The sequence below is a fragment of the Podarcis muralis genome, chromosome 7, assembly GCF_964188315.1.
Source record: "Podarcis muralis chromosome 7, rPodMur119.hap1.1, whole genome shotgun sequence".
Lineage (NCBI taxonomy): Eukaryota > Metazoa > Chordata > Lepidosauria > Squamata > Lacertidae > Podarcis > Podarcis muralis.
Window position 1 is genome coordinate 35,608,744 of NC_135661.1, and position 27,706 is coordinate 35,636,449.

Sequence of the window (27,706 nt, forward strand, 5' to 3'; positions counted from 1 at the left end):
TGAGAACAGCCCCAGACTTGCACCAAGATGGAACCCCTTCCTGGCACCTGGAAGTGACATCATCCATGGGTGGCTGTGGGATCTCCTGGGAAATAGGAAGATGGCCTGAGATGGCCAGATGCAGGAGTAGAAAGCCAGGAGGATGTAGCCGGAGAAGAATGGAATGAAATGGGAGACAGAGGACAATTGTGAAGGGGAGCAGTAGGAAGGCAGGAGAGAGGGACAAAGCGAGAGAGAAATGGAAAAGCCTGGGAAAAGAGGACTCTCGATTAATAGATAGGGATAGAGGGAGTTGCCTTATACTGAACCATTGGTCCATCTAGATCAGTATTGTCTGCACCAGCCATTCCCAACCTTGGGTCCCCAGATCTTGTTGGGCTACAACTCCCATCATCCCTAGCTAGCAGGAACAGTGGCCAGGGATGATGGGAGTTGTAGTCCAACAACATATGGAGACCCAAGGTTGAGAAAGGCTGATCTACACAGACTAGCAGCAGCTCTCCAGGGCTTATAAAAACCATCCTATCCAAGTCAGCTTTTCAGCAAATCGTCTCACTGAGCAGCCGGTCAGATCCCTGTGCCTCGCCTCTTCTGGGCTCTCACCACCAGCCTACTGGCAGGAGCCCTGAAAACCTTTTCCTGCTTCCAACAGGGCCACATCCCCTCACCTGCAGCCTCTTGTAGGCCTACCCCTGCATAATGCATTGTGCGTATGTGCCCTCTGATGCATATCCTCACTTTGCTGTATGTGCCACCTTTCCTCTGCTGGCATCTGTTTTTGGAAGTCGCACAGAGCAACTTCACGGAAGCAAGTTGTTCTGTGGAAGCAAGTTGTTCTTTCTCACACGTTGCCTTGGCCTCTGGCTGGAATCCCCCTTCATCCTGGGCCTGCCAGCCTCCTGTGGAACCCCAAACTTGGCTGATGCAGCCCACAGAGATTGGGCTTGAGGCCAGATGAGTTCAAGCCAGATTTCCAGGGGCCATTGATTGGGGGGTGGGGACTGCGGGGAGCCAGATGAAAAAGCAGAGACTGCTTTTTTGGGCATGTGGGCCTAAGGTTCCCCTAAACCCAAGTGATGTTTTATACATGCCAAAAGGACCCAAGCGCCACCTGAGCTGGAAACTGATAAGCTGGCAAATGGGAAAGGTCCCATGAAACAACGGGTTGGCCAGGAGTGGACTTCTGCTGCTGCTGCTGCTGCTGGAGCTACAGCTGGGTGCCAAGTTGAAACTGTTTAGCTTGGCTAGCAGGATGAAAATCGCCAAAGAAACACGAGACTGGTAGGGCTTAGCAGATGGTTTCCTGCGGTTGTACAACGATCCAGGAAATTGTAAGAAGCAGGTTGGTTGTTCACCAGCAGATGAGAGGAAAGTCTTGTGTTGTCGTGCGCTCTTCGGGGTGGGAGTGGCAAGGGAGGTATGCCCTTGTGTGTATAAGAGAGTTCGAACCATTCCCTTGACAAGGACTGGTAATTTAAATCTCCCAAGCTGCTGCTTCAAAATGATTTGGCCTGCTGGATTTCCCCCCCTCCTTCTTCAAAAAATGTCAGGCTGAAAGTGTTTCACCGCCATCTGACAGTGACTCAGGCCACTTCTGCATCATGCATTTGGAGCATTATCATGCCACTTTAAACAGTCATGCCTTCCTCCAAATAATCCTAGGAACTGTAGTTTGTCAAAGGTGCTGAGAGTTGAAAGGGGTTCCCTATTCCCCTCAAAGAGCGACAACTCCCAGAGTTCCTTGGGAAGGGGAATTGCCTCTGCAGGGCCATCCCATAATTGATAGTTGATGTTTTCCAATTTTAATATTTTTATGTGGGTTTTTATTGTTTTTATTCTGAAATAGAATGATATAGCTGCATATAGGTATCACACACACACACACACACACACACACACACACACACACACACTTACACACTTAGCATTTGAGAAGTCCCTGTGTCAATCTCTGGCATCCTTACTTGATAGGATCAGGAAGTGAGTGGGTGGAGAAGACACGTCTCCGCTTGGGATCCTGGAGAGCCACTGCCAGTCAGAGTAGGCAGTTGTTGGGCAATTGGACAAACTGTCTGAATTGGTAAAGAAGGCTGCCTATTGCTGAATGTGTTGAGCCAAGAGAGAGAGAGAGACTAACTCTGCTCAAGGTCAACCACAGCGGGTGAACAGTGACTACAGCAAGGGCTCAAGACAGTGAAGTGTTTTGAACCCAGCCTCTTTGGAAACAAGGCGAATGTCAGTGGTTTAATTCATTCTGCTTGAGGAACAAAGATCCCCTGTAATGATTATTACTTGATCCTCCTCCCTGCGCACCCTGTGGCGTTTAGAAGGGTCTTGTTTATAACTGATATTGTGCAAAGTGGATCAAAATTCTAGCCTGCGCTGTTGAAAGCGGTACCCATTTTTGAGTCATGGTCAAGAAAGTGTGATTTTTGTTATGAACGGTTTATAACAAAGTTGCTACGGTTTTGGTTATGGATGTCTTCTCTCTCCTGCTGCCCTTTCTCCCAGAACATCGTGCTATCCCAACAGAGTTTAAGCCAGAAGTGGGGGCTTCAACCAGTGTTGTTGGACTAAAACACCCATAAAAAAAAGGTAAAGGACCCCTGACAGTTAAGTCCAGTTGCAGACAATTCTGGGGTTGCGGTGCTCATCTCGCTTTACAGGCCGAGGGAGCCGGTGTTTGTTGCAGACAGTTTTTTTCTGGGTCATGTGGCCAGCATGACTAAGCCGCTTCTGGCGCAACGGAACACCAAAACCAGAGCAGCGCACGGAAATGCCGTTTACCTTCCCGCCGGAGCGGTACCTATTTATGTACTTGCACTTTTTGGGGGCGTGCTTTCGAACTGCTAGGTTGGCAGGAGCTGGGACTGAGCAACAGCAGCTCACACCGTCGCGGGGATTCGAACCACCGACCTTCTGATCGGCAAGCCCAAGAGGCTTAGTGGTTTAGACCACAGCGCCACCTACCACCCATACTCCCTGATAAACGACTGGGTGTTGGGAGGACCACAGAATCCCCACAAAAGATCCTCCCACCCACCCCTTCTCTCAAACCCCTACAAAGAAAGAGAGCAGGGGAAAAAGAGGGGAGCAATAATGAAAAAATGGAAAGTATGTCAGTTGGGGCCATAGCTCAGAGGTAGAGCACATGCATTGCGTGCCAGAGCTCCTGGGTTCAATCCCTGGTGTTGCCAGGTAGGGATGAGAAAAGACAGCTGCCCGAAACCACAGAAAGCAGCTGCCAGTCAGTGTCAACAGTGCTGAGATGCACCCGTGGTCTGACTCAGTGTAAGGCAGTTTCCTCTGTTCCTAGCTGTTCATTTAGTAAGCGAAATCCGAACTCGAGTTCACATGGAGAGTTGTGTGGTAGCATAGAATGCTTCAGGGACTCCAGACGCTGGCTTGGTTGATCCTCCTTGCTTTGCCAAAAAAAACTTCGCGAGCTTTTCATCTTGCATTGTTTAATATGGAAGGTTCTCAAGGACTGAACACAATATTAGTAAGAATAATAACAACAGAAAGAAAGTAAGTAATGAAGTGATGTGGATGGTGACTGGGGAGAGTGCAATCTCTGTTGCGGCATCCTTTTTGTGGAATGCTATCCCCAGGAAGACTCACAGTTCACAATGGATATTGGCCAGGGATGTTGATCTTAATCATGTTGCCCTGGATAAACTGACTGCACGCTGGAATGTAGGGATGTCTGAGAAATTCGATTCGGTTCACATTTAAAAGCAAACCTACCTAATTCGTCCTTTCTGAAGCAACACAACCAAACAACAACACAACACAAACACAACCACACATTCACATTCACATTTCCCCAGCTTTTGCAGTGCAGTTCTCCAGCCAAGTAACTTGTCCAGTAATGCATATTCTATGGTGAAGTGTACATTGAAATGCATGAATTAGTGATGATGACTTACAAATGCGCCTTATATTTTAAGGGGAAATTGCTTTGTGAAAGATGTGTATATTGAGAGAAATCTGCACTAAAATGCTGATGAGGATTGTTTCTTAAGAATATATATACGTATATCGCAAACTGATGTGGAAATGGGGGCTGAACTTGAAGTAGGAACAATGAGAAACTGGGAGAAGCCAAAATGGGTTGCTGAATCTTTTGATATGGAATGTGCCCAATAAGCCTGTAGTTCTGCATTGTGATGGAAAGACAAGCAGCAGTAGACAGGCTGTCCTTCTGGGAAGGCATGGCTAATGTTTTTCATGGTAGAACCTCTTGTAGCCTCCTGAGAAACTTCAAGTTTCTTCAAAAAATGTCCAAAAACCATGGTTCTGATTCCACAGCCTTTCAGCTCCAGAGAGCACAAATAGGATGCCCCTTGATTCTGAATGCAGTTCATGAATGTCTTCACAAAGGTGCAGTTATCGACCCCACAACCCACTGATTTTTCTTTGAAAGTTCAGGGGCAATGGTACTGTATGTCTGAGCCAAGCCGCGCCCCCCCCTCCCAGTGTTGTGTGTAGAACTAACAGTCCCTCCCTTCTCTCTTCTGGCTCGAAAGCAAGTATCCCAGTTAGGGAGAATCACCCGAGGAAATGGAATTTCCAAGCTATCTTTTCATAAAGTTTGTTAAATTCTGGAAGCCCCTTGGGGCGGGGTGGGGGCGGGGAGATGGACGGACGAATGTTTTCAGACACAACAACCCCATTGTCTTGGCAAATCAAACACCCAAGCACAGACATAGGCAGCAGCAATTGCAGGAGGAAGCGAAGGGAGAGAGAGAAAAATGGGGGGAGGACCTTGCTTTGGTCAGCTTGCTGTCCCAGATTGAAAGTGCGAGAGCAGCCAGGGGCCTATTGTGTGCTTTCGGCTCGACTTCTGCTTGGAATAGCCGCAGAAACCCAAAGTTTTTGCTCCACAGGCAGAACAAGTGGCCTTTGTTACCTAGACAGATTACAGCCTTCCCCCCCACCCTCTCCTAAAGTCTGCTCTTCATAAAAGCCCAGCGTGAACAGTGGAATTTCTGACTTGCCTCAGATTCTGAGGCGACTTTTATAGTTTTCAAGTAGCTTCGGGGTTATATTTTAAAAGTTGAATTTCATCACATGTTTTAAGTTTGCTGAGGAGGAGGGGGGAAAGATGTATTTTTAGTGGGGGGAGGCAAGTTTTTGCTTCTCTTCACATTCTCCCCCCCCCCCACTTTAACAGATGTTTCATCTCAATCATATCCAGACCTCAAAGCATGAACACCAGTCAACTCTTTTTTTCCCCTCTCCTGTGGAAGGAAAAGAGAAAAATGTCATTTATTTGGAGGAGAGTCAATCTCCCCTTCACAGTGGGTTTTTTTTCATTTCATTTTATGGAACCACAATTAGTCTGTGAGTTAAAAGCAAATAATAATAATAATAAAAACCATGAAGGCTGCTGAAAATTAACCTGGAGCAGCACCTCTCCCGTATAGATGACCTGGAGACCAGCTGTTCCATTTTACGTGGAAACTTTTCCTTCCCACTCCATCCTGCTTTGGAAAAAATAATAATATATATATATATATATATATTTAAGGTCTGCAAGTGTTCAGGTTTTTCTTGTTCTGTAAGTCAGATCTTGGAATGCAGCTAGTCCTATAGCCAATGAAAAGGTCTTAGTGTACCCACAGTGCATATCATTGCACTAAGAAAGGTTTTGTATCTATATCTAATCCATATCTATCAGTCTATACATGCGTATATGCATGTAGACTGAATGATGCTTTTAATTTCTACAAGTTGAAGACGCATTGCTAATGGAGGACTTTCATGGATTTCCATTATATGTGTTGGGAACCTTTTTTAAAACCAAGGGCCACATTCCATTCCGGCAAATGTTCCGGGGGCCGCGTACCAATGATGGGTGGGGCCAGAAGCAAGGATGGGCGGGGCTGCTAATGTAAATTTTACCTTTGTACAGTAGTTTCTACATATGCTCTCACGCACCTCTCTGTCCTTCATCCAGACAAGCAAGAGGCATGGGCACATTCTATTCTTTGCTTTTGATGTTTCAGTCATTCAATAGCAAAGGTGCCTTTTGTCTAGACAGCTTGGGGTGCTAGAGGAATGGGCTCTGGCCCTGAGGTGAAGGATATGATCTAGCCAAAGTAGTTCCACATAAATCAATGGGAGAAAGTGGCACCTCTAGAGACTTGGAAGACTTGGGTCATAGGCCCAGAGACATGAACGTGCACATACTAACCTAAGTGCAAAGATGTAAATTTAGAATTTTAAATCAAGCCAGCCAATTTTGCATCCTGAGAAATTCCTCAGTTAGTTTGCAGGACACCTTATATCAGTTTATCTTTAATTAAACTACCCCCAATTAAATTCCCATCAGATTCTGCTCCAAACCACTTAAGTGTATTATTTATTTTATTTGTTGCAATCAGTCCTCCTTCCCAGGGAACTGTAGCTCTGTGAGGGGACTAGGGGCCTCCTAACAACTCTCAGGATCCTTAGGAAACTACAGCTCTGGGGCAAACCCATAACTGTTTAAAGAGATGTCACAGGCCACATTCACACCATGCATTTACAGTGCTATGTGGAGGCAGAGCCAACAACAAGCAGAGCCATCTCATTCTAGTTTTGTCACATCTTCCTCCTTGCTGAGTTCTGTAAGGACAAGGAAGTTGATGGGCCCTCTGGACTGGCGGTGAAAAAGAAGGCAGGCTGGATACTGCCCCACTTACCCTAACAGATCAACCTCTTCTGTTCTGGGAGTCACCAGCCTCCCTCATGCAGTGGGTACCCAAAGGCAGTTACAGGTAGCTAGCTACATGTAGCAATGGGGGTACGCTTTCACAGTGCTCCAACTCAAAGTCACCATGGGGCTTTGTGGTATGGTAAAAACATCAGCTTCCCCCGCCCTTCCACTTGGTATACCCAAATCCAGGAGATGGGTAGGTGAGCTGGAGGGCAGGTGACAGCACTGAGCTCTGCTGGGATTTTGTGCCCTTGGTAGCTGCCCAAGGATGCTGGTGTCTGCCAGCAGCCCTGTGAGTCCCTTGGTTTTATACAATGGATTAAAAAATGTTCCTAAACCTGCCCATGACAGCAGGAGCATCAGTTGCATGCTTGGTTCATAGCACGCCAAAGAACGTTCAAGATCGGTCTCTGCAGCGTTCTGTCTTTGCGATGAGCTGCGCGAGGGTCATAGTGACAGCTTTCCCCATGGGAAGCAATTTTGATGAAAAGGTTGATATGCTTATTCTATCGTCCTGGTAAGCTTCAGAACTCTTGTTATCATTGCCAATGTGGCAGAAACCCAGTTTTCTCCTTGAACATCTAAGTTAGACAAGAGACTGGTCGGAAATCAAAGCCTGCATTATTAATGGCATTACCTACGCGCACAGCCTTCATTTAAATAGTGTTGCGTAGGCTTTTCCTTAAGACTTTAAAAGTAAAATAAAACAAAACCCTAAAGGGACCACACCAAAAAAAAAAGACGAAATGAAAAGGCAAAAGAGAGAGAGAGAGAGACTGTGGAAACATAAATATGTAAAATTTGGGTTGTGCAAGAGGAGTGCTGTGTTGCTGCATCTGTAAATTGCAGTTGCCAACCAAAATAAGCAACCTTGGAAACGAGAGAAATTTGGTGTGTATTATTCTGGGTGGGTCTATCTAGAATTTGCCTTCCCTCCCCTGCCTCTTGCCCCCTTGGTTCAGAGTAGGGCTATTAACCAGAGTAGGGCTATTAAGGAATTTTGGTGGGTGAAGCAGAACATCTGGTCCGCACGCAGAAAGTTGGCTATGATAAAAACAGGATGCTGGACTAGATGACCCACTGGCCTGATCCAGCAAGCTCTTATGTTTGTACGTGAGTTGAAATCCAAAAAAATCTGGAGCAGGGATAACCATCATGGCATTTTCCACATGTAGTTGGGCCCCCAACTCCCGTCAACCTCAGCCAAAATGGCCAATGGTGGTGGGAGATGTGGTTCAACAGCATCTGGAGGGCACCACATTGGAAGGCTGTAGTTTAGGCATAGAACATCTTCCTTGCATTCAGAAGATTCCAAGTACTTTTTGCAGGTAGTGTTGGAGAGCTGCTGCCAGTAATCATAGACTATACTCAGCTTGATGGAGTGATTCTACTAGAAGGCAGTTATTCCTATGCTGTTGCTATTGTTTTCAGTTCTTACCCACCTCTCACCAGTGAGAGCCAGTGTGGTGTAGTGGTTAAGAGCGGTAGTCTCCTAATCTGGGGAACCGGGTTCGCGTCTCCGCTCCGCCACATGCAGCTGCTGGGTGACCTTGGGCCAGTCACGCTTCTTTGAAGTCTCTCAGCCCCACTCACCTCACAGAGTGTTTGTTGTGGGGGAGGAAGGGAAAGGAGAATGTTAGCCGCTTTGAGACTCCTGAAGGGGAGTGAAAGGCGGGATATCAAATCCAAACTCTTCTTCTACTCTTCTTCATAAGGGCCCAGAGCGGGTTACAGCAACTTAAAAAAAACACCCCACATTAAAAACAGTTCAGAACAAATTATAGCTACAAGAAAAAGGTGGACCCTTAAATACATGTGCCTCAGTTGTCAAAAGCCCAGGTAAAAAAGGAAGCTGTACAATTTGGCCCAGCAAGACAAGCACAGCTGGATGTGTGGCAGTTCCCTATTTTTGCCATCCCGGCAAGCCACAAGTTTAGCCTCTGCTAGACCATCATTCATAGCTGGAGGAAGATTTTCCAGCAGGGTAGCTGTGCTAAGTCTCCTTGCAGTAAAAGCGAGTCCTGTGGCACCTTAAAGATTAACAGACTTATTACAGCATGAAGCCTTTGTAAGTGTGATCCTGAAGTGTAAATACACATAGTTGGGGTGGGATTGTGTAGTCCACAAAAGCTTGTGAATAACTATGTTCAATACTGTTTGTGCCTGCAAACATTTTGGGGTAGTCATACTGCTTCATTTCCTATCCATGCACATCCCAAAACTCCCTGATGAGATCCTACAACTTTCTGTCCTGTCTTTGTTGCACTGCATTGCAAAAGAGTGCCCCCCCAGTTAACAATAATGTGATAACATTGAGAAAGCGTACCAGGAAAAAAGAAATTAATAAAGCAGAATGATAAATGCCCACTAATGCACTATCATTGCACCAGTGACATGTTGGAGAATACACCTGCACACAAACACTCCAGTCTGGAGGGGCTGTGAGTCTTTAAGGTGTTGAAAGACATTTTGTTTTTTGAAGAAGACTGCTCCGCTTTGAGGCTTACATGTTGCAGAGGCTGGACTTACACATCTCTCAGTCAGTTAATTGATGAAGTCAGTGTGCATGTTGTAAAGCATGGGTAGGCAAACTAAGGCCCAGGGGCCGGATCCGGCCCATTCGCCTTCTCAATCGGGCCCGGAATCAGCGTGTTTTTACATGAGTAGAATGTGTCCTTTTATTTAAAATGCATCTCTGGGTTATTTGTGGGGCATAGGAATTCGTTCATCCCATAGATAGATAGATAGATAGATAGATAGATAGATAGATAGATAGATAGATAGATAGATAGATGATAGATAGATAGATAGATAGATAGTCTGGCCCCACACAAGGTCTGAGAGACAGTGGACCAGCCCCCTGCCGAAAAAGTTTGCTGACCCCTGTTGTAAAGTCTCAAATTGGAGGAGCTTAGTACAGACTCCTTTGGGAAGGGGGGAAGCACTGTCCCTATATGATTGAAATAAATAGTTTTATATACTTATCTTCATTTCTGACACGAAGAAGAAATAGCTATATTTACATTCCTTGTCACTGAATTCCCTAAGGCCAGTAATAATTATAACTTAAACACCTCAGTGCAGTTAAGCTGGTATGGTTGGCCCTAAACATTTGCACTGAAGAATCTGTATCAGTGCAACATTGGAAGTTTATGGTGCTGCAACTGGCCGTAAGAACAGGTGAAAATCTGTGGGCATACCTAGCATTAATTTGGAACCTTGCCTTTTAAAACAACCACCACCACGCTTTTGATACTTAGCAGTATAATATTTCATCATTAGTTCATTCTAGCCCAAACTTGCTAATTTTTGAGAGAAGGGGTGTGTGTGTGCGTGTAAAGGGAGGCGGGGGGGTGTAGAGAAAGAAATCATTCTTCTTTGATCTCTGCAGAGATGGGAAAGGGCTGTTCTGTTGAGGCTTTTGGCTAACACAACAAACAGTGTTTAAAATTTAACTTTGCTTAATTAATTAGTAATTCTGTTTAATGCCGTCTGATCTTCATCCAAAAGGTATTCTGAAGCTTGAAAAAAGTGAACATCAAAGTAGGTTGGGTGAAGATGGTCAAGTAAGGCATTTAATCTGGCAGTTGCTGTTGATGAAACATACCAGCCAGGCCACTAATTGGGAAGAGAAAGGACTGTCTGGTATAAATTCATCAAACAATTTAGTGTGAGGAATTGAAGTTTGGTGCCTGAGCTTGTACTGAAGTGATATAATTGCTAACTAATAGCAGTTTAGAACTGCCATATGTTTTGGCAGCGTCTGTCAAAAAATTTTTTTTAAAAAAGAAAGGAGAAAGTGTATCTCTCTCTCTCTCCCTCTCTCTCTCTCTCTCTCTCTCTCTCTCTCTGTGTGTGTGTGTGTGTGTGTGTGTGTGAGAGAGAGAGAGAGAGAGAGAGAGAGAGAGAGAGAGAGAGAGAGCCTTCTAAATGCAACAAATGAGATGTCCCTTACCAACAAACAGCCACTGCAAACAGAGATCAAGCCACTGGAATCTGTCTGCCAAAGTTATTGTAAATGCAAATACATTTTGGGCTCACTTCCCATGGCACTGCCATGAGAACGCTAAGCAGGTTGGTATCAGTTGACACCTACTCTCCAAAATTTTGTAGCCCTTGCCAACCCAAAGTGCCTAGTATTGCTGTTAAGATGGAATTGTGTGTCCCACTGGGTTTTAGAAACTCATTGGTCTAAACCACAGTTGGTACACATACTTGCGGAGGAAGGGCATGCTGTGGGTGTGGTCCGCCCCAGATGTCATCCCTGAGGGCGGGTGACATCACCATGCCACCCCTTGGGACACTCACCGCAAGTGGCGCCCCCATGTTTGTCACCCTGCCCCTGTGGGACACTCGCTCCGCCCCCGGGTATACAGCACATGCGCCGCTCCTGGTGCCGGAGCAGCTAGCTCCTCCTCTGGGTACACAGTGCAGCAGCTGCAGAATGCTTGTGAGTACCAGGTGTTCAGATCATATCACACTTATTCCACACTGGCTACACTGGCCAGCTGTTATTCATTTATTTTCCCAATTCAAGATTCTGGCTTTGTTCTTTGATTCTCTAAACCAGGGGTCAGCAAACTTTTTCAGCAGGGGGCCGGTCCACTGTCCCTCAGACCTTGTGGGGGGCCGGACTACATTTTGGGGTAAAAAATGAACAAATTCCTGTGCCCCACAAATGCACCAGAGATGCATTTTAAATAAAAGGACACATTCTACTCATGTAAAAACACCAGGCAGGGCCCACAAATAACCCAGAGATGCATTTTAAATAAAAGGACACATTCTACTCATGTAAAAACATGCTGATTCCTGGACCATCAGTGGACTGACTGGATTTAGAAGGCAATTGGGCCGGATCTGGCCCCAGGCCTTAGTTTGCCTACCCATGCTCTAAACCTGTGGTACCCAACCTGTTACACTCCAGATGTTGTTTAACCCCCATCATCCCTGACCGTTGGTTATGCTGGTTGGGGCTGTTGGGAGTTGGACTCTAACAACATCTGTTGGGTGCCATAAGCCTACTCCTGCACTTAATGTTTATCTGAAGGGCATTTGCACCCTTGTGGGCCTGCCTATGTGTGGTCCACTGCAGGGGCGGGGGGGGGGGACTAAGTTACATCCCAGAAGAGGCCAGAGGGGGCAGGTGTGTAGTCAAAACCTGGTTGGGGTCAAGATCCATTGGAGGAACTTAGAGTCCTGTTACAAGTGGCTCAGAGTGAGGGGTGAGCTCTGAGACTAAGGCCTGGTGGACAGAGATTGACTCTTGGGGTTCAGCTGGTAGAATGCTCAGGAGGGCTGGTATTGCAGCCCAGATTGTGCCCTTCAGGGCAAAAAGTTCCATCTGCCAAACTTGCAGTGGAAATAGCGTTGGTGGAGCAGGTAGCCCTACTTTAAGCCGCCAGCTATAAGTGCTTAGTCTCCATCCATTGATTCCTTCTTACAAATGCCCCGTGTTTGTGTTACCTTGGGGAAAATGGGCTTGCCAAGGTAATGTTTAGTCCTGGGCAGAACAGAGCATTCACCATTTGTCTCTAACCTACACCAGGCCCGCTCATTTGGTTTTGCTAATGGAGGCTGATTTCTGTTTGGCTTGGGTGATTTCTACCTCCTTTTCCCGGTTGGGGGGGGGGGGTTAGCAGAAGATAAGCATCTTGGGGGAATATGTTTCAATCAGTGCAACCATGTGCTTAGCAGGGGGTGATGATACTTTTTCATTCATGTCTTAGAATTAAAACTTGAAAGTGAAATTTGAATTTGAAGATAATTGCCTGGTTACAGGACTCCTTTAATTTGGACTCTGAAAACTAGTTGTTTCTTATGATCAGGGCTGTACAGCTCACATGGAATTTGTCTGCCTTATTTGTCCAGCTAGCCCAGAGGTTGAAGAAGAAACTATAATCCTGCATTCTGTTTTGTGCAGACATAATACCTAACCATGGTTCTTTCCTTAACCTATATTTGAGTACGCGCAGCAACAGCTGTAGGTGCTGTATGTGTGTGACTGCAAAAACAGAAGTTACTGGACTCCTATAACCCCTAAACATTCACCAGGCTGGCTGGAATTGAACATCTGGAGGGCCTCAGGTTTCCCATCCCTAACCTGTATCGTGGTTCTGTGAACCAGGATGTGGCACAGTGTTTTGAAGTGGATTTGCAAACTATATACCTGGATTAATCAAAGCTAAGATAGTGAGCAAAACATGGTCTGTAAGTTGCCCTGACAATTAGATCTTGCTAGTATCTCAATGCTGGTGTCTCCTTATACAAGTGATCTAGGGACAGAGTTTATGTCAGCAAGCCAAACCATGGTTTTAAGTGTGGAAAGCAAGAAACCATGGTTGGTGCTGGCCATGTCAAATCCTTGGTCTGCCGAAGTTAATTGAGGTTCTCTTTTGCTTTCTATCTTGCCCTGAAAATTTTGATTTGAATTCTTTTCATTCCTGGCTCTTCAAATGCTTAATTAGTGATTGTGCCAATTCTCCAAGTGAACGTTTTCTTTCCGATGGCACAAAATCAAGACCCTGCTGGTAAACCACAAATGAGTCTGTGTAATGCTACCTGACAACATTCTTTATTTATTTATCTAAATTAGTCTTTCTTCCTCTCTCTCTCTCCCCACCACCCTTACCGCAAATCTCTAAAGTTTGGAGAGAATAATAACTCTTGAACCCATAAAATGCTTCTTTCTTTCTTTTTTAACTTGATTATATAAAAGATGATAGACTCACCCCACTGTTGCTTAATTCCAAAATGTTTAAATCCAGGCCATTCAAGAAAAATCTGACTGTTCTTCTGGAAAACATGTCTGTTTCGACTTTGATGTGTCTCCAGGAGAAAAGACTTCCAAGTTTGCTGGACAGCCACCAAGAAAGCCTTTATATCTTATTTTTTTCTGTTCAAAATCGCCACCTGGATAGTATCGGCAAAGGGCTTGTTCCTGGTTGATCTTAAAAGCTATGATATAGCAGGAAATGATTTTCAAGGCATGTATGGATAAGCTTTTCAGGACTTTGTAGAGCGGAGTATTTATTATTCCTTTTCTCCCAGGCCTTTGGCTAATTAAACAATCCATGGCCTTTTAAACTGTGGGGGTGGAATTGTTTTTGTTTGTTACTATGTTGTGTATTTTTGTGTTTTTATGTTGTAAACGGCCTTGTGATCCTCGACTGAAGGGCAGCATAGAATAATAATAATAATAATAATAATAATAATAATAATTGTTTCATTGCTAAATGCATTAATCAGCAGTTAATTCAGCGTGGAGCATCTCATGGTGGATTAAGTGTGCACCCTGTTTGATTTAGTTACAGGGCATCATTGTGTCTGTGGTCTTGAGAATGCAAAAAGCAAAAATAAAGTTGGTTCATGCGCATGCATATTTTGTTTGAGAGAATGGCAGTGGTTTGGTGCAAAGCGTCATGAGCCCTGCGAAAATGTCTTGGTAAGGCTGGTATGATGGGTAGGAGAAATGGGATGAGGTTATGGAAATGGATCTTGAAGAGTTCCCGTGTTTTGAGAGTTGCTGGTTTGGATGCTGGGGAGGGGCCAAGTAAACTGTCAGGGGGAAGTCCTTCCCTTTGGATATCTCAAGAGTAGAGGAGGAGCTACCTGACGTGACTCCTACTCTTCCTCCCATCTTCAGATGGCTTCCCACTTCTAGGGAGGCGCCCATGGCAATATTGGACAATGAGTTGACCAGCATGGGGACGCCTGCCTTGCTCTTCAAAAGGAGAGCTTGGGGGCATGTCAAGTGTTGGGAATAACATCTTATCTGCTTAGCCATGTTCCTCAGTGCTCTGATAGAACCACTGACTTGCATACCTTGTAACCTGATCTGTGTTTGGTCTGTGTAGTGAATTCTGAAATAAAGCCTTTGGCAATAATTGAGCTGAGAGTGCGAGCATCCACGACTGGGGGCCAGGGCACAAAAGGAGTTAAAGTATCGTGAGAATGCAGAAAGTGTGATGCAAAGAGTTTAAAATCTTACAAGAACGCATACTATTTCTTCATGAACATGTAGTTCATGGTGCATGGGTAGAAAGCACAGTGGATTTTTGGAATTTTCAGATTGCCGAATATTCAGATTGAGGTTCAGAAGTGACAAGGCTGCAATATTCAAACCAACTATCGTTCTCTCCCTGCACCCACTTCCAAGCATTTTGTCAGAAATCCCCGTTGGCATGGAATTCTTAAAGAGCCGGTAGTATTATTGCCTGCCTTTATTGGTTAAACTCAGCAACAGCCTGAACACAGACTGCAGATTGACAGTAATGGATTCAGCACCCTTACACATATGCTTTTTGTTCTCTCTTGTTCTTTCTCACAAATAGATGTTATTAATTAACTGTCCTCGGCAAAAAGACATCTGTAAGTATACTTGTGCCAATTAGCTTTCTTTAATGCAGGAATAGTATTTCACAACGTTTGAAATGTAATAGTTTCCTCGCTTTGTTGTATTTCCAGTTTCAAATAGAAAAGGAACATTGTAGTGTGGCGTTCAAGGCACATATTTCCCAATTAATAGCAAAAAGTCGGAGAAAAGGGACACTGTGAAGAAACAAATGCAATGTTTTTCAGAGACGCACTAATAATTTTGAATAAAAATGAGAAGAAAGGGCCCTGTTTGGCAGTATTGGGGGGCAGTGGGAGGGGGGAGAGGACGCTCAACTCAGGAGTTTCCTCTTACCTGTAGAGGTGGGAAACCTCAGGCCTGGGGGCTGAATGGTGCCCTCCATGCATATCTATCTGGCCCCTGGAACTCTCCTCAGGGCTCACATCCCACTGGCCCTTTCTTTGTACCCTAAGTGTTTTTGCCTGGCTTGAAAATGCTTTTAAACCCTGATAATGCCTCTTGCTCGTATGATGATGGTTGTGTAGGAGAGAGCCTATGGTACAAAGGTAAAATTTGCATGTTTTGCCCCACCCACTTTTGCCTCTGATTCTGCCCACCACTGTCATAAGTCTTTTGGCACATTGCCCAGAAGGAAATGAAGCCCTTGTACTGCAAAAACGTTCCCCTCTGCTGTCTTTGCTTGCATAGGCTTTGATAACTTCAAGGGGCCCCAGTAGACATCCTAAGCAGTGACTGGTGGAGGAGAGGTGCATGCCAATGGAGTTCCTCATAAGCTCAGATGACTTACGCAAGCGGGTGCCAAATTCTTTGTTTGAACACTTCCCTTTCAATTTGGCCATGGTGTAACTAAAGGTCAACTTCACAATCCAAGGCTAGTTGCACAGGTTTATGCGCCTTGGGGTCTTGAGGTGTCTGTGGGCCCTTCAGAGCCTGCTGGTTCCATGTTAGATTCCTTAGCTCCAACACACAGGCATCTTTTAAAACATTCTACGTGGTAATTAATCTCCATTAAGTCACCTTGAGAGACTTCTTGAAGCCCCCAGGAGATGACAAGGATTATTTTACATAAAACTCACTGCTGCTGTTGGAGACTCAACACTCCATTGGGTAAGCTGGGCTTGGACTGTCTGTCCATGCCAGAACTGACATTTTCATGTCCTAGGAAATGCAGGACGAGGCAGCGCTGGCTCAGAGCTAGACTTGTTAACCAACGCCTCCTCTTCAGGTGCAAGATCACTGACAGGAGGCGGAGGTGGTGCCTGCATGGAAGAGGGCTGGTCAGAAGCATCAGGTGACACAAGAACAGGCCCCTTCCCTGACAACTCTATGCCCAGCATACTTCCTCTAGCAACTCTTGAGGGTTCCCGGGGACAGAATGAGGTCCTGTCCTAACCCACTAGGACCATCTCCTATTAAGAAAGGTTGGTCTCATATAAAGAAAGTGTTTGGGACTTTTTAGTTTAGAGGAAAGACAAGTAAGATAGAAGACAGAAGTTTATACATGATAGAAGTTTCTAAAACAAAACATGGCATGGAGAAAGTGGATAGAGAAAAGTTTCTCGCCCTTTCTCATAGCACTAGAACTCGTGGACATCCAGTGAAGCTGAATGTTAGAAGATTTAAGACAGATAAAAGAAAGGACTTCTTCATGCAGTGCATAGTTAAACTGTTGAACTCACTTCCACAGGAGGTAGAGATGGCCCCCAACTTGGATGGCTTTAAAAGAGGATTTGAGAAATTTGTGGAGGATATTGATGGCCACTTGCCATGACGACTGTGCTCAGCCTTCAGAGTCAGAGGCAGTAAATACTTCTGAATGCTGGTTGCTGGAAGCACTTGTGCTTGGGTACCTCTTGCCCATTTCTCACCGGCATCTAGTTGGCCTCTGTGAGAATAGGATGCTGAACTAGATGGGGCATTGGCCTGATCCAGGAAGCTCTTATGTTCTGGTGTTGTCCCTGAGATCATTGGACTCTAGACCTCTTGACGTCTCTGCAGGGCTCAAGACATATACAAATAAAGCTGGAAAAGCCTACTAACTACTCTTCCATGCTTCCTCACTTTAAAGTAGCTTGTGCCTCCCCTAGCAACTTTAAGGGAGACCATCTCAATGGTCTCTTCAAGTTGGGACCTGGCCTTGAGTTTGTGTCTCTGTAGCACCAGTCTCCAATGTCACAAAGTAGATGACTGTTGAAAATAGGATCTTTGGATTCTGCCTGCCGTTATTCCCATAAGGAGCAAACTATGGCTTTCCGTAACTGCAAGGCCAAGGTCTTATGACCAACAGTGTGCCTCTTGGGGTGGGGTGGGGAGTTGGCATCTGAAGAGGAAGTCAATGGATATTTTTCAAGTAATGATACTGTCCATGGATCTTTTTCCAACGTCTCAGACACTGGAAACAGGAGCCTTTTAATGCTTTCCTCTTATTTAAGATAGCAGTCTAGTCTGGACAGATTTAATATTGTTGGCAAGATTCTTGGTGGAAGTTCTCATTGTGTGTAGCTGAACTCTGGCATGTAGCTCAACGGTGTTTCTCAGTTTATAGTTTTAACTCTCCCAGACAAGTATCCACATTTTATTTAATAGCTGCTTTCAGTACATTTTTGTTCCGTTTAGTGATCGGGGTTTCTGTCCAATTCGGTTTGTCTCAGTTTCACATTTTTCCATTCTTAAGTTCAGTTCTCCACATGTCCACATTGGTTTGTGATATTTTGTGATGTCCTCATGAAAATTCATCAGTGAATTTCATCTGACGTACACATTTTTGTATGCCATTTTCCCTAATAGGCAAAGTTTTGCAAAGCAATTTCCCCATTTATAATGCATTTTGGAATGTAATTTTCACTAGCATATGTGCACACATGCACACACACACAATTTATGCTAATATATGAATTTTTGTACACATTATGTGTCTGAAGAGCAGCATTACAAAATTAGGGGAAGTGCACATTTCAAAGGTAAACTCCAGTAATAAAACATGAACTCTCATATCTACAATTTCCAGTACACTGACTCTGACCACACCTAACTGGTGCCTGAACAAGAAACTGCCCAATTGTATACATTGTGGAAATAGAATGTGGTAATATCGCACCCCGACCCTAATAAACAACTATGAATCCAACAGCTGTCCATGCTTATTGTATTCCCTTCTAGACAAAGAGTGCCACAAGCTCAGAGCAGCAATTCATGTAATCAGCAACGCCCAGGTAGTTTTGTGGCTTCCGGTTCCTTCAGCTTTCTTTGGAACAGGACCGAGGGGGCTTGCCATGCTGCTCCCCCCAATCCCAAGTACAGTGGTACCTCGGGTTACAAACACCTCGGGTTACAGACTTCGCTTAACCAGAAATAGTACCTCGGGTTAAGAACTTTACCTCAGGATGAGAACAGAAATCGCACGGCAGCGCTGGCAGCGGGAGGCCCCATCAGCTAAAGTGGTACCTCAGGTTAAGAATGGTTTCAGGTTAAGAACGGACCTCCGGAACGAATTAAGTTCATAACCAGAGATACCACTGTATATTAATTTGCACAGCAATCAGGTCAAGTCTCTGCTCGCTGATCCAGTGTGCCCTTTTGTTAAGGCCTTTGGACTCTTTCATGTCCTATTTCTGCACGGGCAGGGGGGGACCAATGAGGCACATGGACACCAGCCCTTTTTCTGGCTTTTGACTCTTAAGGTGTATATTTTTAGAACCCAATTTATTTTTTTGTTAGTAAGTTGTTCAAGCTGTTCTTAATATTGTGTGTTTTAATGTAGCCAACCCTGAGACCTTAGGCTGAATGGCAGGAAATAAATAAATAAATAAATAAATAATAAAGTTATACACGGATATTTATGTGATTTTGTTTAAAACAAGATAGAAAGAGAGCGACTCTCCAATTGAAATTGGAGTGCTCAGTATGTTGAAATACAAAGGAGAGTTTTAAAGGCAACAGTCCCCTAGCAACCCGATCTCAGGTAAAATGAGCAGAAAATTCAGTATTCAGCCTGCATTCAGTATTTTTAAAAAAGTATTTCCAAGTCATTTATATGGCATGTTTTCCCTTCTGCATCCTCCCTCCATATCTGCTCTCCACCCCGATTCTAATTCATCCTGGGACAGTTTTCACCTGCTAGGAAATGTTAAAGGTAAAGGTACCCCTGCCCGTACGGGCCAGTCGTGTCCGACTCTAGGGTTGTGCGCCCATCTCACTTAAGAGGCCGGGGGCCAGCACTGTCTGAGGACACTTCCGGGTCACGTGGCCAGCGTGACGAAGCTGCTCTGGCGAGCCTGCACCAGCGCAGCACACGGAAACACCGTTTACCTTCCCGCTAGAAAGCGGTACCTATTTATCTACTTGCACTTAAGGGTGCTTTCGAATTGCTAGGTGGGCAGGAGCTGGGACCGAACGACGGGAGCTCACCCCGCCGCAGGGATTCGAACCCCCAACCATACGATCGGCAAGTCCTAGGCGCTGAGGTTTTACCCACAGCGCCACCCGCGTCCCTACTAGGAATTGTTACTTCAATGTTTAATTTAAACTTTCCAAATATGCCGAAAGATTAAACTGTGATGTTTAAGAAACTGGGAGTATTTATGCTCCATCGGGTTTGTTCTCTGTGCCTGAATGAAGAATCTTATTTTAAGATTGGCAGAAGAGCAAAATTTTGGCATCAGTCTGGTTGTTGATGTTGTTTTAAAAATCCATTATAGGCTTGACAAATACTGTTGTACGAGTGAATTAATATTTTGCAATGTCATAAAAGTTAATACTTTATAGCAAATTTGAAAAAAAAGTGAAAAGTGCAAATTCCACCTTTCCATTTTCAGACTTAGCCATGGCACAGTATTACACAATGGTTCAGATTTAAAACTAACTACAGTGTGCAACCATAGTTAGAATCAGGTATATGATCTGTGGTTTGCACTATACTTAGTTAGTATGATATCAGTGCTGATGTAACATGAAAAAGGAATGGAGAGCAAATATTGTCCTGCCAGAATGTTGTTCTGATCTAGAAGATGCTGAACAAGATGCTGCACAGTTTTCTTTCTTTCTTTCTTTCTTTCTTTCTTTCTTTCTTTCTTTCTTTCTTTCTTTCTCTCTCTCTCTCTCTCTCTCTCTCTCTCTCTCAAAATGTACATACAACTTGTTTTTAAAAAAACTATAAACCTCAAAGCGGTTTACAAAAGGAAGGGATATCTCGGTTCTTAAGACTTCATTTCTCCTTAATTAATCTGCTGTATTTTCATTTTCTTTTTTTGTTGGGTGTGTAAGTTCTTTAGTTCCTGCTTCATTGCCTAGAGGGCATTTTAATCGAAGATGATGCTGTACTGGTGGTGTATTTTGTTAGCATTCAAATAGAATTTTCAGACATTAAACCAATGACTCTGTAGACTCGACCTTTCAGTAGAACTTCACATAAAACAATTACTCCACATATTTGTGTACAAAATTAGTTGAGAACCCAGTTTTGAGTTGAAATCGCAGAATAATGAGGTGTCTTGATGTGACAAGTGACTAAAGGCAGCCTTCTGAATTTCTCTCTTCTCCCACCTCCCCCAGTGGCATTGCCTCCAGAGAAGACAGATGGAGTTTGCAGTGGCGATGAAAAGAAAGTGGAGAAGGAAACTGATACACGTACCAATGTCAAGAAGCAGCTAAAATTTGAGGTAAGGACATTATTCTTTCTCTCCCTAGGCACACTTATCACTGCAATGCCCTGAGATAAATAATGTCCATGACTAAAGCCTCTCCCTCTATCTTTTGATCAATCGTGATGGCAAGAAGTGAAGGAAGGTGATGGTGGCAATAGCATATGGAGGCCCAAGGTTCTGGAAGGTAAAGCAACGTCAGGACCTTGGAGGAGGATGAAAATGATGGTGCAGGACCACAATTGGTGGTCTTGCAGCTGAGGATGAAGATAAAGTTGTTTCAGTGATGTCTTGGGGCCAGTATAGCCTGGACTAAGAAGTCAAGATGGAAGCCCCACCCATTGTATGTGGCACCTGACCATTTCAATGGCATGCATTGTTGGGAGGGAGACTCCCAACGGGCTGGCATAACATAACACTGTATCCATTGTTGGTTCTACTCACAGTTTACCCACTGAGGTTACTGGACATGACTGAATTAGGTCCATCAGTTTCAGTGGGCTCATACTGAGAAGAACTTGGCTAGATACAACACTGGGAAAGCCCCTCCAGCTCCAATTGTACTCCTCAACCATCAACTCTGGCTGCATTGGCAAGCTTCAGTATGTGTTATTGCTGGCCACTCTGAGCACCATTTCATGGAAAAGTGACTTCCAAATTTAACAAACAAGTGAAATTGTAGCATGCTCGCCATAAACAGAATTAAAAAGTACCACACTCACATTGCTCCTCTCTTCAGTTAAGAACATGAGAAAGGAGTCACTGGGGCAACCCAGCCAGGTGGGCATTATTATTATTTATTATTAGCCAGCTGGACCAGCTCAGTGGCTCATCTACTCCAGCATCCTGTTCTTACAGGGGCTAACCAGATGCCCGTGGGAAATGGGTGAGCAGGATCCAAGCACAATAGCTCTCTCCCATCCTGTGATTTCCCCCAGCTGGTATTCTGAAACATTACTGCCCCCAACTGTGGAGGTAGAGCATAGCCTTCATGGCTATTAGCCATTGATACGTTTATCCTCCATGAATTTGTCTAGTCCTCTTTTAAAGCCATACAAGTTGATGGTCGTCACTGCCTCCTGTGGGAGCAGGTTCCATAGTTTGAGCACTGCATGAAAAAGTGCTTTCTTTTGCCTGTCACGAACCTTCCAACATGCAGCTTCATTGGAAGTCCATGAGTCCCAGTGTTATAAGCGAAGGAGAAATCTTTTTCTCTACCCACTCTCTCCATGCCATGCATAATTTTATAAATTTCTTATCACTTTTCCTCCAAACTAAAAAGTCCCCAATACTGCAGCCTTTCCTCATAGGGGAGTTTCTTGTTCACTCATATCTTGTTCACTCTGCTGCTTTCCTGGCCATCAGTTTTGGAGCAAAAGCCAGAGCCCCATCGCTGCCACCTTTGCTTGGAAAAGGCAGCCTGTACATTGGAAGATGAGATAAATAACATCAGTAGTGTTCCGTGTTGCTTATACGCATGAGAGTAATGCAGCTCTCCTACTTCAGCTAAGTAGGCTAACAATGAGTTCACAGAAGGTGGCTGAAGGCACCTGAAAATAGTTTCTCACATTGTAAGATAATGGGTTTCAGTCTCTGTTTCCTAATGCTTGTAGATTGCTCCTTAAGATATGGCTATTCCATCAAATAGTGACATAGCCTTAGACGGGATAAGAAATATGTGCTGTTTTACTGAAGTTTTGTTTACCTCTTGCCCTGCTTCTAAGTGTCCAAGACCTGGTCTGCTTCATGTTAAATCAAATTATACTTCCTGAGACTGTTTAATCAAATTATACTTCCTGAGACTGTTCACATACCTGGGAATAAGCAGCACTGAACTTGGTGGCATTTACTCCTGAATAGACATGTATAGTTGTAGGCCAGGGGTCAGCAACCTAAGGCCCATGGGCACAAGCAGCCCACGGGGGTCGTTTAACCAGCCCACGAGCCGCCCGCTCGGTGAGCCCCTGCGCACTGTGCTAAACTGGCACAGCGCAGCGCGGGAACTCACTTCCGCGGCGCCGGAAATTGCATATGCGCTTACACAGATGCCGACGCTGGAAATTGCGCGTGTGTGCTAAGGCCCGCGAAGGGATCTCCACCAGAGTGAACCAGCCCAGGTGAGGTAAACCTTGCCGACCCCTGTTGTAGGCCATTAATTAAGTTTGCCGTATCCAAAGAACATTTTGTCTTTATCAACAACCCTGTGAGGCAGATAATTGGTTGTTGTTGTTGTTAATTATTGAAATATTCTCAGCCTAGCCTACTTCACATGGTTGTTGTAGGGATTAAAAGAGAAGGGGGAGACCTGTGCACACCACCTTGTGCACCTTGGAGAAAATAGGTAGGATATAAATGCAATAAATATTTATCTACATATAAGGGTGGAGCTTTAAACTCTTGGTGGTAATGGGGCAGTGTTGGCTCCAGGTTTCAGAGGGATCTTTGACAAGAACCCTTCATGGAGCCTCCCCACCACTCCCTCAGCAAATGTTATTTCCACACTACCATTATCCCCAGCTGCTCCATCTGTTTGTTCTTCTTCTTCGTCCTTATTTCTACCTCCTGCTCCCTAGCGAGTCTTGAGGGCCAAAGAGCAAACAGTGACGTGACATCTCCTCCTGTTCCTCTTCCTCCACACCACTATTCTGGGCCAGAGTGAGAGGCAAGTGAGCAAGCAGAGGAGAAGGAGGTCCATGGAGGGGGTGGCCAGCGAGCCCCTTGTTGGGGTGTGCACCCTAGGCATGTGCCCAACCATACTGCCCATTGCCGCTGGCCCTTAAGTAGGGTGCAGGAAGGAAAATCTGTTACAATTGGAAGGTCAGTGGGATAAGCCATAAGGGCTAAGGAAGCTTTGGAGCAGCCCAAGAGCTTGAGGATGTGCTGGGAGATGAGGAATGTTGACACCTACCCCCAGGGATCAGAATGTGTGCCAGGACAACCCCACATATTGTGAACCATTTATCCTAAACACTTAATGCTTCCTTCCTTCCTTTCATGTGCTATTTTGCTGTTCCTCTACCGGCCTGATTGCGTTTCTGTGCTGTATGTGGGCTCTTTTCTTTTTTCTTTTTAATTTTGTTTTCCTTTGTAGTCTACTATCTTCTGTCCCTCTCTCTCTTTTGTTATACACTTCCTAGTGGAAAAAAAACTTGCAAAAAGTCTTTCATCTCTGGGCCCCTAGGGTGATCCAACCTTGACCTAGCTGCACTGGAAATCCATCTGATTAAGACAGGCGGTGAGGAGGAAAAGGTCTTGCCAGGAATGAGTCTGATGGCCTATTTCCTTGTAGACTTACAAGCAACATAAAACTGCCAGACATTGTTCGCCATTGGCAAGCTTTGCTCATGAAGAAAGGGATTTAATAAACAGGAGCACCCAGATATGCCGTCATCCAGACTAAAAGGCTGCCAGTCTCCATAGAGACAGTATACAGATTAAAATAATAATAATAGAGAATCATGCACCTCAATGTTGTTGAAACAGCACGTGTGTTATCTCCAGGTTGATGGTGAACTGAGCATCATCAGTTTGTCAATAAATTCATTCTTATGATCATAATTTATAGGTGCTCTGGGTAGTCTCCAGTTTTTGATTTTTATTTTTAGAGAGCAGCTAGCAAATTTCAGTAGGACACAAATTCTTCTAGGGAAGTTTTTTAGATGGAGCAAATGCTTGACTTCTGAAAAAAAAACAACCATCCTATTTGGCACCCTTGTTGCCTCTGGGCCTGGTTACTGCTTCTTCAGTGTGATTTCTACCAACCCCCTAATCCCCGGCTGCTGCTTTCACCTTCTTCCTTGAAGAGTTACTTAGGTGATCCCAACTAATCAAGAATTGTGCAGTGAGTAGGATGATGTCATATTGTGTGGCCAGTCAGTTATGGCTGTGTGATGACATTGCTAAGCACAAGTGAGGATAACATAAAAGTAGGAGAGAGAAAAGTAGGAGATGATGATGATGATGATGATGATTGGCATGGCTAAATGTGTCCCTGGAAAAATTGAGTAGTTTCAGCTCAGGTATATATAGAATTACTCATTTATTTTTAATGGCCATCTTGAACTTTTTGAGTACCAATGTGGAAGACCCCGGCTGGAACACCATCAGTTCAGAGGGTCAGATATATAGTCCAGCTCAAGCAGATGCCCTGGTTCCAAATCAGAAGCTCTTTCTGACAATTTTCTCCAATTCTGACCAAGCAGAAACAACAGTTACACAATTTCAGGCAGGCTCCTATTGGCTCCCCAGATCTCCTGGTCTGGCTGGGTGGACAAGTTGCAGCACCTTGGTGGTGCTGTAGAGCAGGAAAGTTCAGGGCCAACACCTTTCTCTTCCAGGAGGTGTGGGGAGTAAAGTTCTTGGACATTGCAGCCAGAGTCCCTGATTTGAATTCTGTGGTGCCTTATACTCCCATATGAACGAGGTAATGCCAGAAGATTGTCCAGAACCAACAATTTTGCTATCTGGAACTCTGCTTTAGCCACAGGCACCCTGCAAAGCCAAGCGATCGCCACAAACCCCTGTTATTTAACAAAGGAAATAAGTTGCCTGTTTCAGCTGTTAACGCGGAGTGGCACGTCCTCACACACGCACAAAGGAAAGCTTGTGAGTTTTAGGCAGTGCAGGACAGAGAGAGCTGTTCTTACGTGGCAGAGGCCCAGGCACTGAGATATTCACAGGCACGTATCCACTTGTATTCCAAATCAAAGCTTCCGAATCGTGTAAGCTAAGGGGCTAAGAGGATGGTAAACGTTTTTTCGTTTCATGACCGGGTACAAAAGAATCTGAAATGTGACTGTCGAGAAGGGAGAGGTCTAAATCTGAGGTGGTGGATGTGCCTTGGCTTTTAAAGGTTCCTGGGAATGTTTGTGTAATACGAAACTCAGTTTCCACTGTCAAGTTTGCAGGCGGGGGGGGGGGGGGTACATTGGCAGCTTTCAGCCGGGGCTTGTTACAGCTAAGAGAAGACTGCCTTTGAACTCAGCGGGGGACGGGGGGCTTTACCGTTAACTGCTGTAGGGAATTGGTTTCAAGTCAGCAGATCAAGCAGGTATTTCTGAGCTCCCATCATGCCAGAGCTATTTGGAGCTGTTTATTTTACTTGCGTGCAACGACTTTTCTTTTAATTGCCCCCATGGCTTGTGTTGCAACTCTTGCTGACTCTGATCGCGGGAGCCTTGAAAGAAGGAAGGCGAGCATCTTACAGAAATTTGGGGAGGGGGGCTGTAAGCCAGCCAGACTAATTTGCTCAATGTCCCCCTCCCCACCCCGCCGCCGACCAGGAAGCCTGTGAACTGCGACGACCCTGTTTTAAATCTAACCTGGCAAAGTGGACTTTGGCAAGTCACTATCAGTCAGCCTTTGGGTTCCTGAGGGCAATCTCTGAGGTAAACGCAATTTGGCAGTGGATGCTGGGCCATTGAGAACTTAAGAAGAACCTGAAGGATCAGGTCAGTGGCCTGCCTAAGTCTAGCATCCTGTTCTCACAGTGGCCAACCAGAGGCCTCTGTGAAAGTGGCAAATTGGATCCAAGCACAAGAGCACATCCTCTTCCTGTGGCTTCTATCAGAAGGTATTCAGAGGCATTACTCCGTGGAGGAAGAACATAGCCATTGTGGCTAGTAGCCATCAATAGCTTTATCCTCCATGATAAGGGAGTGGGTGGTCCTGTGGTCAAAACCACTGAACCTCTTGGGCTTGCTGATCGGAAGGTCGGCGGTTCGAATCCATGCAATGGGGTGAGATCCTGTTTCTCTGTCCCAGCTTCTGCCAACCTAACCATTTGAAAGCATACCCGTGTGAGTAGATAAACAGGTACTGCTGTGGTGGGAAGATAAACGGTGCTTCCGTGGCACTCATCACAGTGTCCTGTCACGCCAGAAGTGGTTTAGCCACATGACCCGGAAAAGCTGTCTGCAGACAAACACCGGCTCCCTCAGCTTGAAGCAAGATGAGCACCGCAACCCCAGAGTCTCCTTTGACTGGACTTAACCGTCCAGGGGTCCTTTACCTTTTTACCTATCCTCCATGAATTGCTTGGTCCTCTTTTAAAGCAATCCAGGTTCATGGACATGGACTGCCTCCTGTGGGATGGAGTTCCATAGTTTAACTGGGCACTGAATGAAGGAAGTACTCTATTTTGCCTGACCTGAACCTTTCAACATTCAGTTTCCTTGGATGTCCACACGTTCCAGAATTATGGGGGAGGAACCTTTTCTCCTTTTTGCAATGCACAATTTTATAAATTAACATTGTGTTACTTCTTACTCACCTTCTCTCTAAACTAAAAAGTCTCAAATGCTGCAACCTTTCCTCAGGGGAGTTTCTTATCGCTTGCTCTTGCTGCTGCTTTCCTGGTCATCAGTTATGGACACAGAGCCACATCCTCCATGAATACACATCTAATTTGTTTAAGCTGGTTTGTCTGTTGTGGAGAAAAAACGTTGGTACCCTGATTCTTGCTGATTACAGGATCAGAACTAATTTTTAAGGAGCATCGTTCTGACAGAAAGCATTTGTTGGGTTTAAAAGCACTCTTTAAAAATATTTGCTGTATGTCCTTTACCCCAAACCCAGCTGCAGTTGTTGGCACGTAAAAATCTAATTAGCTGCTGCAGAAAATTTTCATTGTTTCCTATTGACAGTTTGCAGAGATTATGTTTGAATAACAACCTTGATTTTAGAGGCTCTGGATTGGACCCTTAGTATGTAACCACCTTGCTGTGTGCTCTAATTGTCTTTTAACGTTTTCACCATAAGCCAGCTCTCAAACGATTGCGTAAAGTAGCTGTGGTTGGCAAGAATTTTTCACCCCCCTTTATTAATTCCAAATTGGGTTCTACTTCAACAGATGTAATGCTTTAATGAGTTATAAGGGAGAGCCGGAATTAATACTACATTGAAAAATCTGTGTTGCGAAAGGGGTTTTTCTGAAATGGGTTTATGCCACGGGTCTATTTTCTATTAATGGTCACTTCTGTTTCAACTTTATCCTGCCTCATGCTGAGA

General features: G+C 44.9%; 1 protein-coding gene across 3 annotated transcripts in view; it reads left to right on the forward strand.

Moving 5' to 3' along the window:
• NKD1 (NKD inhibitor of Wnt signaling pathway 1) overlaps positions 1-27,706 on the forward strand; it is a 114,582-nt gene that overhangs the window by 70,367 nt on the left and 16,509 nt on the right. For all 3 annotated transcript variants that reach the window (XM_028740198.2, XM_028740199.2, XM_028740200.2), the window contains one exon: positions 20,610-20,716. In XM_028740198.2, coding sequence (XP_028596031.1) covers positions 20,610-20,716 — 107 coding nt within the window. The remainder of the gene's footprint in view (positions 1-20,609; positions 20,717-27,706) is intronic.